This window comes from Herpailurus yagouaroundi, unplaced genomic scaffold, assembly GCF_014898765.1.
Source record: "Herpailurus yagouaroundi ecotype Mexico unplaced genomic scaffold, PumYag 188, whole genome shotgun sequence".
NCBI lineage: Eukaryota > Metazoa > Chordata > Mammalia > Carnivora > Felidae > Herpailurus > Herpailurus yagouaroundi.
This window is the reverse complement of record NW_024412419.1, coordinates 22,148,762-22,166,718: the sequence shown is the minus strand read 5'-3', so window position 1 is coordinate 22,166,718 and position 17,957 is coordinate 22,148,762. Positions and strand designations below refer to the sequence as shown.

The 17,957-nt window shown below is 50.9% G+C and overlaps 2 protein-coding genes across 5 annotated transcripts in view; one reads left to right on the top strand and one right to left on the bottom strand.

Moving 5' to 3' along the window:
• Positions 1-715: 715 nt before the first annotated feature.
• Positions 716-4,609, bottom strand: DNAJC5G (DnaJ heat shock protein family (Hsp40) member C5 gamma). Of its 3 annotated transcripts, none has more exons than XM_040496330.1 (5): positions 4,497-4,609; positions 3,582-3,697; positions 3,065-3,362; positions 2,495-2,636; positions 716-1,995 (listed from the first exon to the last, which is right to left on the bottom strand). In XM_040496330.1, exons 2-5 carry the CDS (start codon positions 3,692-3,694, stop codon positions 1,943-1,945), a joined length of 606 nt encoding a protein of 201 aa, XP_040352264.1. In that variant the 5' UTR covers positions 3,695-3,697; positions 4,497-4,609; the 3' UTR covers positions 716-1,942. The 3 variants fall into 3 exon arrangements, with proteins under 3 accessions (XP_040352264.1, XP_040352266.1, XP_040352267.1); XM_040496332.1 differs by having other exon boundaries at positions 716-1,722; positions 2,500-2,636; XM_040496333.1 differs by having other exon boundaries at positions 3,065-3,278.
• Positions 4,610-14,657: 10,048 nt separating this feature from the next.
• SLC30A3 (solute carrier family 30 member 3) overlaps positions 14,658-17,957 on the top strand; it is an 8,897-nt gene continuing 5,597 nt past the window's right edge. Inside the window, exon 1 of one of the 2 annotated variants that reach the window (XM_040496323.1) lies at positions 14,658-15,009. In XM_040496323.1, the coding sequence (XP_040352257.1) occupies positions 14,915-15,009 (95 nt within the window). In that variant the 5' untranslated portion in view covers positions 14,658-14,914. The remainder of the gene's footprint in view (positions 15,010-17,957) is intronic. The other variant, XM_040496324.1, reaches the window with a different exon arrangement.

Sequence of the window (17,957 nt, the reverse complement as noted above, 5' to 3'; positions counted from 1 at the left end):
TCCTATGAGCCCCTGACCCCCATGCTCTGCCTTGGGCTCTTCTTCCATGGCAGTGATACACAATCTAAACTGGCCTGGATGAGAGGAGCCATACATGACTCAGGGTGGCAGGAAAGATCTCACCAGACCTACAGTCAGTGAAAGTTTCTGCCTCCAAGGCATAGCCAGTGACCTTTACCTTCTTCTGCTGATCCCTATAAATCAGAACAGGGGCACTGGCGACTAGAGAGAAAGGCTCTGGTCCAACACTTCTGGTCCATTGTTGTTCTTGCCCAGAACCTTCTTATACCACCCTAGGAAAAAAAAAGCTAAGGAGGCTAGAGCTGGCAGTCGCACCAGGGCCTGGAACGACCTCATGAGCGTGCCTCTGAAAAAGTGTGGGAATTTGGTCCATGAACACATCACTGGAGCCACTCCAAGGACTTTAAATTTGTTAGGAAATCGAGAGAAGTTGAGCTGAGCAGAAGGGACCTGAGTGCCAGGAACCTATTTTGGGTACCAGGGGAATTGGTGTCTGGGGAAATTTTAGAGCACTGACAAAATCATAATCACAAGGCTCCGGGAAGTCTCTGCCCCAACTCTACAGTTGTCCTGGCCTCCTCCTCTCCAAGGCAGGCTGGTCTCAGATGTGAGCACTGGCCCTCTGTCTTTTTCTCCCCGGGCCTTTCGCTCGATCCCAGGCACAATTAGTCTTTCTTAGGCCCAACAGATGCACTGGGATTGGACAAAAGCTCTTTTATTTATTGACATTCTTTACCCCTTCTCCCAGTCAGGAGAGAGGTTTGAGGAGTTACTAGCTTTGACCTTGGGTGGACAGGAAAATAAATGGTGTGGAGAGTATACCAAACAGGCAGTGTGAAGAGGCATGAGTGGTAAAAGGGTCTGGAAAAGTATAATCTTCTCCCTATCACATGTTTCACGCCCCTGTTTTAAGAACAAAACATATGAGGATCAGCCTGCACAAGACATGGTAAAAAGGATGAAGGCAAGCAGGCACTGATATGTGAGCTTCAGCTAACTCATAGGACCCATGCTAAGGCATGCTGTGCTGTGGTGTAGTCCAGGGAGAATCCAAAGGTGGGAGAACTACCCCTACATCTCAAATGCATTCATACTTTGCCTGGGTTGATTCATGGTGGCATGGAATAAGGCTGACAACGACAAGTGCATGGGCACCAGAAGAACGTGAGACCAGCCCCAGAAAGGTGTGCTGGCATAGGAATGAGGCTGATGGTTAGAGTTCTTGGTGCAGAGGTGCAACAAAGGAAGTTAGCTGCTATAGTAGCTCTGGGAAAGGATCCACCCTGCTCAGTAATCAGGATCTTGGTGGAGATATTGCAAGCAGCTAAGGGGCCCTACCGGCTGAAATTGGCTCAAATCCCAAGGAAGGCACAGGAAAAAGAATGCTGGGGAAAAGTCTGTCACCACTGCCTGAGACCTCATAAGGGTAGGGACGGGAAGGCTGCTCTCTAAACAGATTAAAATTGGGACTGGAGCTAAAAAGAAGAGTGGCTGGGTGACCCTGTATTGCCAGGGTCAGTGATACCATCAAGGACAGAGGTGGCATCGTCACTAGGATAGATGCCATCAATGCTTCTGAAGTTTGGATTCTTATAAGAAGAGGGGGCAAATCAGGGTCAATGTCAGGACAGGGCTACTTGCTCCTCTCTTCGGTGTGTCCAGTGGATTGGGTGGCAGAAGACACCCTCACTGGGTCAGCACCTGGGGGCAAAAGAAGTTGGCATCTTACTAACAAGAAGGAATGATGATCCAGAATTTAAAGCAAGCCCTCTGTGGGTAAGGATATAAACACATGAAATCCACAGTATAAAATATAAACTTTCTACTAATGACTCATCAGAAGTTAGGCTATGTTTCTTTTCTTATCCCTTGATTCTGGCTGCATTTCAGTTTTCATAGGTACCTCATTCCTCTTAATCTTTTAGCCATGAAATTCATTATCATCGTCCTCTCTTCTAAAATTTCTTTTGTTTCCTATGGTGGAATTTGAAAACCACATATATCAACAATTAATAACAATTTTTAGTCCCGGGGTGAGAAAAGCATCACTTTGCAGTTACTCATCAGCATCGCTAGGTGGCACTACAGTAAACTTCAGTCAAGCCACACAAAGTTAACTGCTTGGGGCGGGGATAATCTGGCACGTCATCTTCCTTTAGAGTAAAGGCAGTAAACTTCATCCTCTAGCTCGTCTCCAACTATTGCCTTTTCTAGGCACTCTCCCACCCATTCCTTACCTTAACTCCCCCCGACTCCCAGTTCCTTAGCCTAACGGTCATGAGAGGCCGATATTACATTCAAATTGTCAGTCGGTGGCAAAAGCCCCTCAGAAACCGGGTGTATCCCCTTCTCTTTCTTCACTTTGCCTCAATACTGACCTGAGTCTCCCATATTAGGGGTTCACGGTTTCACTCCCAACTATTCTTTCATTCCTAATCCAGTTCTTACCTCAGGCCCTGTCTATGGTCCTCACCTGACCTGGGAGGCTGATTCTGGACATTCTGCTGATATCTTCTAGCAACGTCCTCAGATGGTGGCTTAAGTGTTCCACAGCAAAAGCAGCAACAGCAGCAGCAACAGCAGCAGGTGAGCAGAGCACACAGGAGGACAAGTGTCTGAAAGGTGGGAAAGAATGGCCTTGACCCAGCAGTTCTTCTAGATTTCCATTCCAGTTCCCCTCCCTGAATCCCCCCAGCACCCAGAAAATAAGAGAGAGCAGAAGCATTTGTCCTAGGAGAGGAGGCTTAGCTCTCCAAGAAGAGGAGGGTCACCCCTCCTTCCTTATTCTTTTTTTTTTTTTTTAATGTTTTTATTTATTTTTGAGACAGAGAGAGACAGAACATGAGTGGGGAAGGGGCAGAGAGAGAGGGAGACACAGAATCCGAAACAGGCTCCAGGCTCTGAGCTGTCAGCACAGAGCCCAACGTGGGGCTCAAACTCACAGATTGTAAGATCGTGACCTGAGCTGAAGTCGGACGCTTAACCAACTGAGCCACCCAGGCGCCCCCTTCCTTATTCTTAAAGGACTAGAAGAATTGCATACCTTGAACCAACAACTATTCAGTGTAAAATAGTAAGTGACGCCTTCTTCGCCAAAGTGATCATATATATATATTCCCAACGAGCCATGCCGGTCGTAGATTTTCCGCTTCTTGGGGTCACTCAGTATGGAGTGGGCTGTGTTGATCTCTTTGAATATTTCTGTTGCTTGAGCGTCCCCTGGATTCTTGTCTGGATGATACTTCAAGGCCAGGTTCCTACCCAGGCAATACGCAAAAGGAGGGAGAGGATGGCTAGGGAATGGCTGGGGAGGGAGGGCAGGATGAACGACAGGGACAGGCCTTTGGATGTGAAGAAAGAATGCATGAGATGTGGTGCCAAGGATGGAGGCAAGCAACCCAGGTCTAAATTCTGTCCCACGCCACAATGAAATGGATGATGGCCCTGTCTGACCCAAAGTGAGGGCTCGAGGGTTTAAAAATGGGTCAGAAAGCAAGGTAGAAAGAGAAGGGTTTAAGGGGGGGAAATCCCAGGGCTTAGAAAGAGGCTGAAGTCTAAACCTGTAGGCCTTTTTGATGTCTTCGGGTGAGGCGCCCTTCTTAAGCTCCAGCACCGCATAGAGGGTTGTGCCACTTTTGGACAGCCGGTGGGCCGCTTCATCCAAATGAGCCATGATCTGGGTCAGAGGAGATGCATTTGTGAGAACTGCCACAGGGGAGGCCACGGAGAAGTGAGACTCCTAGTGACAGGAAACCCAATGCCTTCATTGGCCAGTCAAGTAAAATGACTACAAAGGGACAAGCGCAAGACAACAGTGAGCGGGCTCTGTGACTAGCAGGAGAGTGCAGGTGACCAGAAAGGACATCCAAATTCAAATTTTAAAGAGGAAACGGCTCCTCACATTTCCCAGCCACAGCCCTTTCCCTTCAGCGACACAGCCCTCCAGACACACCCCTCGTCGCGGAGAGGTGTAAGCAAGGGAAGGCCCAAACCACGGGAAGAAGCGGATTTTGTCCAGAACGACTAGTCCCGGAAGAGACGCCCTGTCCAAGCTCACTGCGGCGTTGGAAAGACCACGGCAGCCCAGTCGTCGTGCAGGCTGGGTCTGGAATCGGGGAGATGCACAATTCCCAAGAGAGAAACAATTCAGACCAAAGCCTGAGCCACCTGAGCAGTCAGGTGTCCCAAAAGCCAGGCCGGAGGACGCTGCTGCAGCTAGGCCAGAGGCCTTCTTCTCCCTAGCCTCCCCTCTCAAACCTCGGAGCGCGGGCAGCGGGGAGAACACAGGGGTGACTCCAGGGATGAAGACCCAAGCGAAAGGAGTAGCTGCGGGGGCCGACCAGACAGGGACCAGGGAGCAGGGCCCCAGAGGGTGGGAGGCAGCCAAGGCCACAGGCTCGGAAGGTAATGCTCTGGTTCCCAGAGCCCTCTGGCTCTGTGTGGACTCCGTACCCGGCCTGGCGCTCTACTTCTACCTCAGAGTCGCCCTCCTCGGCTGGGGAGGCCTCGCACAACCTCCATCCGGGTGTGAAACTTCACACCGCAGAATCCAGTGGACAACCGCGCTTGTGCGCCGCGCCAACCTTCCGGGTCGCTTTTTGGCTCCGCCGGAAAATCTGGAAGGTGAGGCTGCGTGGAGGCTGGGACTTATTTCACTCACAAGGAAGCCTGGGCGTAGGGATCAGCCCCGCGGGCCGCGACGCCCCCCAGTTCTTCCGGTGGGCGTGGCCTCCAGGGCCATCCCTTCTCCCGTGGGAGGGGATCACCAGTCCTGATCAGCTTAACGACTCGGTTAAGACGATGGGCTTGCTCTCTGTGGCTGTGTGAGAGGTATGGCTCCTGCAATCCTTTCTCAAGAGGTGTATTCACTTCCCAGTCTTTTTTGGCAGAATTTAGGGGCCTCCACTTCGTCCTTTCTTTCCCTTCTACGTGGAAACTCCTACACATCCTTTAAGACCCACTTGAAGGTCGGTATTCCTGGGAATCCTTCCTTCATTCCCCCAGTTGTTCCCACCTTGCTCTGTCAAAGCAATTACTGTATTGTAATTACTAATTTGCACGTTCCCTTAAAACGATAGCTTGAACATTTCCAAAAGTCACTACTGTTCTTCAAAAACTTCATTTATAAATACTATTATATCATGAGGATGTGCCATAATGTATTTATATAATCCAGCTTGGATACTTAAGTTGTTCCTAGCCATTTGCTAGTGTAAAAACCTTATAATGAAAATTCTTATCTATAAATCTTCAAATAAATCTCTTCCCTGCTCCTTTGAGGTGGATTCCTGGAAGGGAAATTAATAGGTCAAAGCAAAATTTTTTGAGACTCTTAGTCCTTGTTGCCAACTTTCTTCCCAGAAAGGTACCACAGGTACCAGTTTACATCCCCACAGGCAGGGCTTGAGAGCACCAATCTCCACCTGACTTCACTTCCTGTGATCTCCTGTAGGAGGCAGTCTTTCCACCACTTATAATTTACGACTTCTTAATTTTGGTGTTCTTTACAGAGGCGCACTCAATGGCTTCCATTACAAGTGATTGAAAGAGCTTTGTTATTTCAATAATATTTCTCTGTTATACCTCATGTGGCTTTTATCACTCTCTTCCCTTTATACGGTCTTCTGTGCACATTTACATCCTCTTCTAGGTTTTAAGTGGTAAATCAGTATCCATCCCAAGAGATGTGAGCCATCCAAGTCAACTAAGGAGTCCATATGCTATAGGCACAATGACCAGTGAATTAACAAATTTATTTCTGTAGATCTGTGATCAGCGTATGGGGTGGGGATGAAAATCTTTGGCATCAACCACCCAGTTACCCAGTTGATAGATTCTGGGTAAGAGGAGTTTATAGGTTAATCACCTAAAGCAAAGGAGCTGAAGCTGACAATTTTTTTTTTTTTTTTTTGGTGGTTCGTACTATGATACATTTCCCTAGCTAACTTCCAGCCTTTCATCACCATCATGGTTGTCAGGACTAGCAGACCAACCCAGGCTGTTTCTTTACACTGGGGAGACAGGAGAAGGCACCAGAAGTGCAGAACACTTACTTTCCAGGCCCCGCGTGGTCTGGCCCCCACCTCTTACTCTAGCTCTGGTAAGCACTGTTAAGCATCACTGTTGTGCTTGCTCTGGTCTCTGCTGCACTGCTTTTCTGTCAGTTCTTTGAAGGCACCATGTTCCTTCCCACATCAAGGGCCTAAGTCTGCCTGGAGGATTCCTCCTCCGGCTATTTGCTAGCTGAGTTCTCATCCTTCTAGGATCTCAGCTTCATGTATCCTCAGATAGGCTTATTTTTTATTTTTTTTTTTTTTTTTTTTTTTATTTTTGAGATGGAGAGAGACAGAGCATGAGCAGGGGAGGGGCAGAGAGAGAGGGAGACACAGAATCTGAATCAGGCTCCAGGCTCCGAGCTGTCAGCACAGAGCCCGACGTGGGCCTCGAACTCACAGACTGTGAGATCATGACCTGAGCTGAAGTCCGACGCTTAACCGACTGAGCCACCCAGACACCCCCCACCCCCCCTTTTTTTTTATTTTATTTATTTATTTTTTAATTTTTTTTTCAACATTTATTTATTTTTGGGACAGAGAGAGACAGAGCATGAACGGGGGAGGGGCAGAGAGAGGGAGACACAGAATTGGAAACAGGCTCCAGGCTCTGAGCCTTCAGCCCAGAGCCCGACGCGGGGCTCGAACTCACGGAGCGCGAGATCGTGACCTGGCTGAAGTCGGACGCTTAACCGACTGCGCCACCCAGGCGCCCCTCCCCCCCTTTTTTTTAAAGTAGGCTTCATGCCTATTGCAGAACTGGTTGGGCCTAAACTCACAACTCTTGAGATCAAGACCTGAGCTGAGATCAATAGTCGGACATTTAACTGACTGAGCTACCCAGGCATGCCATCCTCAGGCCTTCTAAATTGAGTTCCACTTCTCTCTCCCTACCTCATAATACCTTCACCATGATTTGTGAATGTATGTTTATTTGTGTGTTCATTTGTTTAAGGTCTGCCTTCCCTAGTACAAAATACAACTCTATGAAGGCAGGGACCTTATGTTTGTTCACCGTTGTGTCCCCAGCACCTAGAGCCATGCAAGGTTCACAGCAAGTGAGTTAATGATTTGTTGGATGAGCTACAGTAGGGGGAGCCCTCTGCTGGTGCAATGTCGGCCTAGAGGTTGAGCCATAGCAAGAATTCCCTAGGGCAGAAGCACTTAGCTGGGGAATTGGAAGACTCAGTGCCTCTTTTCCTCATATGATCCTGAACAAGAAGAGACATAAGGAGTTAAGAAAAATAAGGCAGCAGGGGAGATAGTATTGGTGATTCTGAGCTCCTTGTTTGTCTTAGTCTTCCTCCAGTTTCTAACACAGTTCCTGGGATATTGTAGGTGCTCAATGAATGTCGGTAGGTTGAATGAATAAGCAAATGTTGTGTGTCTTTTCAGAGGTACTTTAACCTAATAATATCTTTTGATTCTCACAGCAACTATGAGAGGTGCTGTGATCACATCCCTGCTCCATAGTAGAAGTGAGCCCGGAGAAAGAGGGCAAATTAGGTTCTGAGAAGAGTTAGTAAATATCTTCCAGATCTTGCCAGAGGCTCCAGAATGTTATTACTTCTTATCATTGCCCTCTGACATTTTAATTAATTCTAATCATAGTTTGCTGGCTCTTGAAATAGCCATTATCTTTAAGTCTTCTGAGCCTCTCCTCTGAATGAAAAGACACTGCAGCCAGCAGGCTGCAGAAATGGGAATAAAGCAGGTAAGTCAGCCTGGCATCCTTCGCCTCTTCACTTTGCCTTCACCTAGAAACAGACCCCTTGTGGCTCTTTTTCTCTGCACATGGTCTCTTCTAACACCCAGCACAGTACCAGGAAGAACACACAATCCCAGAATCAGAAGCCTTAGACCTTTTGGCTCTGGCTCCAGTGAGCCGTGTGATCTTGAACAAGTCACTTACTTAATCTCTGAGATTCTTTTCCCTCTTCTGTTAAAACCTGTGCCTCCACAGGGTTGATGTCAAAACCAAATTAGACTTGCTGTAAAAAGAACAGAAAAAACAAAAACAAAAAATAACTATGCTAAAGAATGATTTCAAACTAAAACCTTTTCTAGAATCATTTGCCCTTAAGTCACTGATCTTATAGTTTACTATCTCACAGAGCCATTTGGTCTCTCCTGGAGAAAACCAAGAACCATCCCTTATTTACCCACAAACAGCTAAAGTTTTAGTCATATAGCTGGAATACCCATATACAGACAGACAGCAGACATTGGCATATTTATACCCAAAATATCATGCTCTTGAGCATATGCAGTGGGAGAGAGAGATCATCATTTGTCATACCCAGCCACTAGGTTCTAGAATTGTATAGTTTTTGAGCTGGAAAAGACCTCGAGTCTTAACTCCCATCTAATGCCTTCATTTTGTAATTGAGGGAAGTGTGGCCCAGAGAGAAGGATTGACTTGCTCAGAGTCAACCAGTAAGGTCCAGACCTAACCTAAGTCTTCTAAGTTAAGTGTCTGTGCTGTGACTGCTCCTTATACACACCAACTCCCTTCTCACTTTAAAACTGAGGTCTAGAGAGAGATCAAAGTTGTAGTTGACATTCACCTCCTTTCATGATGTCAGGTAATGTCCTTCTTTACCTCCCTCCAGTTGGAGGCTTGCTCACTTCAAGTGCCCAGAAACATCATTGGCCCAGTTTGTTTTCCTGTCGTCCCTGGGGCAGACAGCCCGGGGTGGGAGGTGGAGGGCTTCCAGCCAGAGAGGCTGCTGCATACCCTTGTCCTCTGTGCCCAGACTGCAGACCTAAGGGCAGACTGACAGAGCACAGCCACCTCACCTCTACAACTTTGATAGTAGTGTGTACCTCTTAGGGTTGTTAGGAGGACTAAATATTTAATTTGAACAGTGCTTGGCACATGGTAAGTGCTGTGTTGTCATTGTCATTGTCATCACCATCATCATCATCCTTTCCATCTGATCACCTCCCAATTTTGTAAAGAGAGAAGCTGGTTTTCATTTTGTTTCTGGGAAGAAGGGAAAACTCAAGATCCTTCCTCTAGGAAGATTTGCAAATTGTCATTCTATCCCCTTTCCATATCCTTCTCTCAGCCTCTTAGAACCCCATTTCCTTGTTTCCCTATGCAGTACCCTCATGATGCCCTCTCACTATCCAAAATATCCCTGCCAGGGCTCCCTAAACAGTCAGAACTCTGAAATTATCTGTCTCACTTCTTCTCCTTCGGTATTTCTAATAAAAACTATTACCTCCATAAAATGAGCTCATCCCTAAGGGCTAGGTGGAAAGCAGTCTGATTAAAATACTATAATTCAGTGGTGCCTGCCTGGCTCAGTCGGTGGAGCAGGCAACTCTTGATCTTGGGGTTGTAGGTTCGAGCCTCATGTTGGGTGTAGAGATTACTTAAAAATAAAATCTTTTTTTTTTAATGTTTATTTTATTTTTGAGAGAGAGAGAGCATAGGTAGGGGAAGGGAAAGGGGGCAGAGGATCTGAAGCAGGCTTTACACTGACAGCAGAGAGCTGATGCGGGGCTTGAACTCATGAACTGTGAGATCATGACCTGAGCCGAAGTCAGGCACTTAACCGACTGAGCCACTCAGGCACCCCAAGATTGCAGTTTTTATTTTTATTTTTTTATTTAAAAAAATTTTTTTTCAACGTTTATTTATTTTTGGGACAGAGAGAGACAGAGCATGAACGGGGGAGGGGCAGAGAGAGAGGGAGACACAGAATCGGAAACAGGCTCCAGGCTCCGAGCCATCAGCCCAGAGCCTGACGCGGGGCTCGAACTCACGGACCGCGAGATCGTGACCTGGCTGAAGTCGGACGCTTAACCGACTGCGCCACCCAGGCGCCCCAAGATTGCAGTTTTTAAATGGATAAGCAGAGAGAGGTGGTAAAGGTGATATTTGAATCAAGACCTAAAGCAGGTCCTCAGGTGGGTCATAAAGACATCTGACAGATTGCATTACATATAGATGAGGAAATGCAAAGGTCCTGAGGTGGAAGAATGCCTGGTAAATTGTAGGACCTGCGTGAACGCCACAGTGGCTGGGGAGGGAGGTGGGAATAATATGAAATGAGACAAGGGGCCTATAGGGCTTTGTAGGCAATTGGAAAACCTTTGGCTGGTACTGAGTGACGTGAGGAGGTGATGGATCTGGCCTAGGTGCCTAGTCACTGGATTGAGACTAGATTGTAGGGCAATAAAGGTGGAAAAAGGAAGACAAACAAAGAGGCTACTGCAATAATCAAGAAGATAGATGATGGTGGTTTGGACCAGGGTGGGTGCAGGATTTGCTGACAGATTGGATGTGGGGTGAAAATAGAGGCATCAACGGTGATTCTAAGGTTTCTGGCCTAAGCAAATGAAAGGACAGAGCCACCATGTTCAGACATGGGAGGACAGCTGAAAGAAAAGATTTGGGATGGGGTGACAATCAGGAATTTGGTTTTAGACCAATGAAACTGGAGATGCCTATTAGATGTTAAGGAGGTAAGGTCAAGTTGACATTTGGGTATTTGAGTTTGAAGTTCAATGAGAGATCTGGGGATCATCGTATAGATGCCATTTTATTTTTTTAAGGTCTTTTAATTAAAAAACTTTTTAATGTTTACTTATTTTTGAGAGACAGAGAGAGACAGAGACAGAGCACGAGTAGGGGAGGGGCAGAGACAGAGAGGGAGATACAGAATCCAAAACAGGCTCCAGGCCCTGAGCTGTCAGCACAGAGCCAGACATGGGGCTTGAACCCGGGAATGGCAAGATCATGACCTGAGCTGAAGTCTGACGCTCAACCAACTGAGACACCCAGGTGCCCCCTTTTTAAGTTCTTTGAAATAGAAAATTTCAAAAAAAAAAAAAAAAAAAGCCAGAATGGCACAGTGATCCCCCATCTACCTACCATTGAGCTTCAACAACCATTGCTTTCTGTGGTTTCTAGATAGTATTTTTAAGGCTTGAGACTAGATATCTCTATGGGAGTGTAGAAAGAGAAGAGGGTAACCAAGTCCTGGACCACTCCAGCATTAAAGGGTTGAGAAGATGAGGAACAAGCAAAGGAGACTGAAAATAAACAGCCAGTGACATAGGAGAAAAACCAGATTAGGGTACACTGGAAGCCAAGTGAAGAAACAATTCCCAAATAAAGATGTAATTACAGTCTGATAAATGCTGTGGAAGAAAACGAAGTGTGCAGTGAGAATGTGTAACATGAGAACTAACCTAGGCTGGGGGTCAGGAAAGTCTCCCCGGAGGAGGTGGCATTTAAGCTGCAGCCCTCGTTCATCCTGTCTATCTTCAACTAAAATCCTGCTTTCTCCAGCTTTCTTCCACTCCCAACAACCAGCTCCTTTTTCCTGGGATGGCTTTATCAAGGACTGTGTGTCAGCCACTAGGGGGCGCTTGGGGCACCGTGATGAGAAAGATAATTCCTGCCTTTAGGGAGCTTGTATTCTAGTGAGGAGACGGAGGAGCAAATCATTTTGTTTCAATGTGCTGAGTGCTGCCAGCACAGAAGCACAGCAGCCCTTGAGAGCACCAGAAAACAGCACATAACTCAGCCTGGTGGGGAAGCCCGAAAGGCTTCCTGGAGGTAACACCTGAGCAGAATGTGGATGCCCTCTTTACCTCTGCCCATACCTTTCAGCCTGGCTTGGACCTTTCAAGTGTTAATTAACCCCTTGCCTGCGTGCTTGGATTCCAAATCTCATCTGAGATCTCAAGCCCAGCCTAAATCCTGGCTTCAGGGCTGGACTTTGCTCTCTTTCTCTCTCAGTATGAACTGGTCCAGGCTGGGTTCCCTGAAGCTGCCTTCTGACCCATTCTCCCACCCTCTGCTCTACCACTGACCTATCCTCCTGGGAAGTTCCAGGGGTTCCTGTCTCCTTCAGCCCTTTGGGACTCAAAGTGGCCTAAGGAATCTCCTTAGAGAAAATTGATACCTGAGGCAGGACAGGACAGACATTAAGAACATGTGGGTAAATCAGTAACCAAAGACTGCAGAATAGAAATCTCTTGCAATCACGTTAAAGCCAGGAGGGGGAGGAAATGCACCTATCTTGTTCACCAGGACTCCTCAGTTATCCTAACAAAGTACATGGCAAGAAATAAGTGTTCAGTAAATGTTGAATGAATAGTTCTTACAAGATTTCAGTTCCTTACGGCCAGCCCTAAGCTGCTCTTCTAACTCCTGCATAATTTTCGTAGCTCCTAACCAGGTGTAGAATGCCTTTCTCAGACCTGGCATTCAAGAGGACCCTTTGCAAAGATTTTCATAGGGCCACTTGGTGCCTCTTTGAGAAACAGGTGCAAGCAGTCTCTTTCGCTGCCAGGCTTTTCTTGCATAAATTTCCAAGCACAGGCAACTGTTGGTATTCTCCCCGCTGGTGCCCTCGGTTTCTGGAGGCGGCACGTTCCAAGGCCCAACACCTAGGGAGCCGCGCGGCAGAGGGCAGTCCTGTAATCCACCTGCTCCCACGCTTCTTTCCCCGCCGCCTGCTCGCTCCCTGCCCCGTGGCGGGGCGGGCGTGTGCCGGCGTCTGCGCCCCCTCTCGGGAACCCGGGACTGCTGTCTGCGCACTGTGGGCTGCCCAGGAAGGGAAATCCCCCAGAGGAAGCCATTGTTGTTAGGTCCCCTGTTGTCGTCATCTGCTGAGGCACGGCTAGAAGAAGCCCCTTCCCCGCCCAGGGGTCTGCTGTTTCTCCCCATTCTCGAGCTTGCCTGCCCCGGCTGCTTCGGGTGAGACTACAGCATCCCAGCCTTGGAGTGCGCGGTGGCCTCTCCGCATCCTACTTCCGGGGGGGGGGGGGGGGGGGGGTCTCAGAAATGGGGAAGCCCCAGGCCCGATTCAGAGTTTTGAAAACCGACGGCGCCAAGAGGGACGTGCCAGGGCCCTGACCCAGGAGGGCTGGGCTTGAGTTCCACCCCGCTCTAACAAGGACCTACAAGGTGACCTTGGCTGGTGGCTTCCCCTCTTGCTATCTCAGTTTGCACCCCCACGACCTTAGGAAAGAGCTGAGGCCCCATTCCTCTAGGGGAGGTTGGAGGGAGAAAGGACCCCCACCCTCACTCGTGGGCTTTGGCCTGGGCCTTCCGTGGGGAGTCTGGGGGAGGATGCTCTGGCCCTCGGCGCGGCGTGGGTGGAGACGCGGCGCTGAGGGCTAGTGCAGACCCTTTGATTCTAACGTTCCGCACCGTTCCCCGGAGCACTACGCTCCCTTAGCGCACGCCGCCCGCAAACCTTGGCAAGGGCCTCACTCTCCCCCGCCCGAACAGCCAGCCCGCCGCCCAGCTTGCCTAATCCGTTCAAGCCTCACCTCCTCCGCGAAGCTCTCCCGGGTTAACCCCATCTCTTCCAACCACTCTATCTGGCACGTGCTCCTGATGTTTGTTTGATGGTTTATTTGGGGGTGTACACGCGGTCGCAATGTTTGGGATAATAACGGGGCTAGGTGTCTATTCCCAGAACCCTACATGACGGACCCCCCAGTGTGTTCTTCATGAAGGGTGCCCATTGATTAATGGGTTTCTCTGCCGGACTCACCAACCACTCCCACCCTCCACGCTTCCCCTTCCAAGCTCACTTTTCTCCCTCCTCCTCCAGACTCTTCACAGAGTGTCACAGCTTGGAGGGCACACTGCAATCCCCACCCCCATTTCATCCTACAGTGGCCGCAGGTGTGAGGGGCAGAGAGCATTGAACGTTTGAAAGTTTGACTCCAGGCTTGGCCACCCACTTTGCTTAAGTCACTCCTTCCCCTGGGGCTTCCGTTAAAATGAGGCAAAATGAGGTAATGCCCAGCCAGGTGCTAGGGATTCAGAGGTAAAGAATCACCTGCTGACAAGCTGCAGCTTCCCTCCAAGAACAGTGGCTTGTGACCAGAGAGGTGGCATGGCTCCTTCCTCCTCCGGTTGCCCCAGCCTGAGTGACAAGACTGCGACGCGCGCTCTCTTCAGTCGCCAGCGCAGCGCCCAGAACTGGAGAGGGAAAGAGGAGGGGGCTCCAGTCCCAGCCTTTTATTCACCAGCTGCATGACCTTAGATGCTTCTTCCTCGGCAACTCAGTTTACTCATCCGAAAAATAGGGATAGTAATGGATTGGAGGAGAGCAGGAAGCTTGTCACCCAATGTCTCTATAAAAATAAATGATAATGAGCGGTACAGTGCTTGGCAGCAGATTTTGCTTACAAATTCCGACCCCACATCCTCCACAGAGGGGTTTCTGGCCGCAGTCCCTGGAGTTCTCCCGGATGTGTCACTGCTCACCCCACACTTTCTGGTTCTCTCGAGCTGGGTAATAATGGACCCACACCTGTTTCTACCTCCGTGTGGGGGGCTGAGCGACGACCGCGTGCAGGCTTGCAAGGGGGGATGTTCCTTAGAAGACGGTTGTTCTGGAGGTGCCTAGGCTTGTGGAACACCGCTCGGAGCCGGCAGGCGGAGCTTGGGTGGGGGCGGGGCTAGTTTACCCAGGGGGTGGGGCTATAGAGATAAGGCGTTCTCTAGAACCCTGCGGGGGCGCAGAGGGCTCGCGTCGCCCCCACCTGGCTCTGGCGCCGGGAAATGGGGCCTTGGCAATGGGGCGGGGCTCCGGGGGGTGAGGCTTAGGCTTGGGGGAGAGGCCCCGGAGCCTGGAGGCGGGGCTTGGGGGAGCTCGCCCCACGCGGGGCGGGGCTCCAAAGGCCGCGGGATCTGCAGTTCGGACTCCCCGCGCCACAGCCGCTGCAGTTCCCTCCACTGTGGTGGCCCCGCGGCCCTGCGGGGAGTCCGGGGGTCGGCTGGACGCTCGGACTTGGTGCAGAGCCGGCCCCGCCTCTCGCTTCTTCAGTGGGGCCTAGACGGTCGGGGCCGCGGTGACATGGAGCCCTCTCCTGCCACAGGGGGCTCGGAGACCACTCGCCTGGTGAGCCCCCGGGACCGCGGCGGCGCCGGTGGCGGCCTGCGCTTGAAGAGGTAGGACAGACCTGGGCCGGCCCTCGGCCCGGGGGCGCCACCCTCATGCCATCCGTCCATTTCGTTTGTCTCTTTCTCGGCGCGGCCCCGGCTGGCCGCCCGGGCGCACCGCAACTCCCTCAGCTTCTCGGCGCCCGGCTCTGTCCTCTCCGGCTACATAGCCAGCACCCCCCGACCCTCCCAGCAGCCTGCTTTGCCTCCTCCCGGCCACCTTCTTTTTCTCGGTCCCGCAAAACGGCTCCCCGGCCGGTCCCCTAAGCCTCCGGACCTCTCTGCCGCCCTCGCCGCATCTGACTTCTCCGCGAGTAACTGCTCCTCCGTCGGGCTGGAATCCGCGCCAGGTGCCCCGATGTCTGCATTGCTCCAGGGCCCTGGCAGTGGGAGCACCTCGCCTCCCAGGCTTCGGAGCCCCCGCTGCAGGCCCCTGTCCCTTCCCTCCGTGCGCCTCGGGGCGCCCCCTCCAGCCATGGCCAGCTGTGCGCACCCGGGCCATGGGCCCGGGCTCCACGGCGGTTCTTCCCAGCCCCTGGGGGGCGGCGGCCGCCGGGAAGCGAGGGGGTGGCAGGGAAGGAGCAGGTGCGGTCTGGGCGGCAGGGGGTATTCCCGGCTCCGCACAGACGGGGCCGGGGGCGGCGAGGTGTGAAATGAGGCGCGCGGAGCGGCCGGGACAGCGGGCCGGGGGCGGCCGGAGAACCTCCTCCGCGTCCCGCCGGCCTCCCGCGCCGGGCGCCCGCCAGCTCTGTCCGCCTTGTCCCTCAGAGCGGCCGCGCCAGGCCCATCCTGGCCACCTCCACTGGCCATTTTGTCTGTTGGCTGACCGTCCGTTTGTCTCGGAAATTTGACAGGCTCTCCGGCTTTTCCTCTTTCTTCATTTCTCATAATCGTTCTGTTTCCCTCCGAGCACCTTTCCCTTTGTCTCTGATGTGATGCCTCTGTGTGTTTCTCGCTCTTTCCCTGGGTGGGGGCCATAAACCTGAGTGGGTGGGGGAGTGGATGAACAGAAGGGAGGACAGACTTCCCGTCTGACTCCTTCCTGCAGGGGCCTGCAGACGTGGGCAGCTGTGGGGGCTCCAGCCCAGGCACTGGCGTCTCTTCACCTATCCTTCTGATTCTGCTTCAGGCCTTTGTCCCCTGCCCACACCCGCCCCCTCTGACCCTCCCCTCTACCCCACTATTATTTGTTGTTTGTTGGGGGTTTCAGAGGGCCAGCAAGAGAAAACTGCCTTGCCTTTCCTACTCTCTAAACAGCATGTAGACAACCCCCCTCCCCAACACCCACGCCAACAATGAAGCTTCTTTTTTTTTTTAATGTATTTTTTTTTAAGTAGGCTCCACGCCTAATGTGGGGCTTGAACTCATGACCCTGAGATTAAGAGTCGCATGCTCTAACGAGAGAGCCAGCCAGGCACCCCAACAATGAGGCTTCTTTAGTCCCCAATTCATGCATAACAAAAGGGAGCAGCCTGTTGATGGGTGGCTACCTTGATGACTAGCTACTCTGTGCCTTACAAAAAAGGCATCTTGCCCACTGCCCCAAAGCCACGCAGCCTCTGCTTGCTATCCAGACCCGCATCTTGGACTCCCAGCTCATTTTCATTCTCATATGACCATTAGTCACCAAATCCTGCAGTATTTTCTGAAAGAGGCTCTTCCCTACCTACCTGCCCCTCCCCTAAAGTTCTCTGGAGGGGCTCTGTGGCTTGATCTATTCTGGATCCTTCCATCTCCTCTCCTCTCTCCCTCCCAGGCTAATATACACCAGCAAGGTCATCTCAGGGCTAGGGAAGGATATATGAAATCAATCAGTATATCTCCCTTGATGTTCCTTTGAGCCCTCACTTTCCTCCTCAGCCCTTGCCCTGGCTCCTGACGCTTAAAACTCCCAGCCACTTATCTTGTCATTGGCATTCCATGTGTCCGGAGCCCCTTCTTCACCTAGGTCTCGTGTTAGACATCTCTCCCTCTGTGACGTTCTCCTCACCCCCATTACAGTCCATCATTCCCTGCCTGGTGCTCCGAGGTCCTTTGTTCATAAATCCCCCTGGCCCAAACCCCTCCTTGCCTAGTAAGTCATTTGTGACACATCTATCTCCCCCACTAGACTGGGCTTCGCTATGTGTGCACTGCCTGGCCACCTGAGTCCTGGGCACCCAACTATGAGTCTACCTCATTGAAGAATGAGGATGGATTTCAAAGCCACCCTCACCTCCTTGTCTCCTCTGGAAACACACCCAGAATCATACACACCAAGATTCTAAGTCTTGGAAGAAAATTCCAAGAAACGAACCTACCTGCCAGCACTTGAGTTTTCCCTACAAGCACCAAATGTCCCCCCCACCTCCCTCACACCTCAGTTCACCCACTTGGCAGAGCTCTCCCTAGCCAGAAGGCCCCAGGCATCCCTCCTCACTTTACTGCTGTGATCACATTTCTATCTGGAGCCTTCATTTTCACTCATGGGTATTTTTGTCACACCTCCATGAGTATTTCTAGGACTGTGTTTTCCAGTTAGGTTCTTTGTTCTGTGGAAGGTTCTGGCCTTGTTGGGGTTCAGGTTGGGTAGTACTAGGGTTGAGAATTGGGCCAGAAATGAGCCTAAAACTCAGCCTGAGCTCAAGCTCTGGCATCCCAGGTGAGGACCCAGCCCCATTCACTTATCAAGGGAGGCTTATGGCACAGTACAGTTAAGGCGGCCTCCACTGGGCATTTATGGTCAGACTGAGGTCCAGCTAACATGTAGCAGACTCCAGATCCACCGCTCCTACCACTGCCTCCCCATCCCCAAGTCTGTCCTTCGTCCTCCCCATGACAACCTCAGTGTGGAATCCGGCCACTAGTTCTCTGTGCCTGGATCCTCAGACTTTTTGGGTCCCAACATTCCACCTCCTCTCTGTTTCTTTCTTTCTTTCTTTCTTTCTTTCTTTCTTTCTTTCTTTCTTTCTTTCTTT

Coding starts and splice junctions, on each gene's coding strand:
- DNAJC5G (XM_040496330.1), bottom strand. CDS start 3,694: ATGGCTCATTTGGATGAAGCGGCCCACCGGCTGTCCAAAAGTGGCACA. Junction 2,637..3,064: donor TGAATAGTTGTTGGTTCAAG/GTATGCAATTCT, acceptor CCCACCTTTCAG/ACACTTGTCCTCCTGTGTGC. Junction 1,996..2,494: donor GAATCAGCCTCCCAGGTCAG/GTGAGGACCATA, acceptor ATTCCACCATAG/GAAACAAAAGAAATTTTAGA.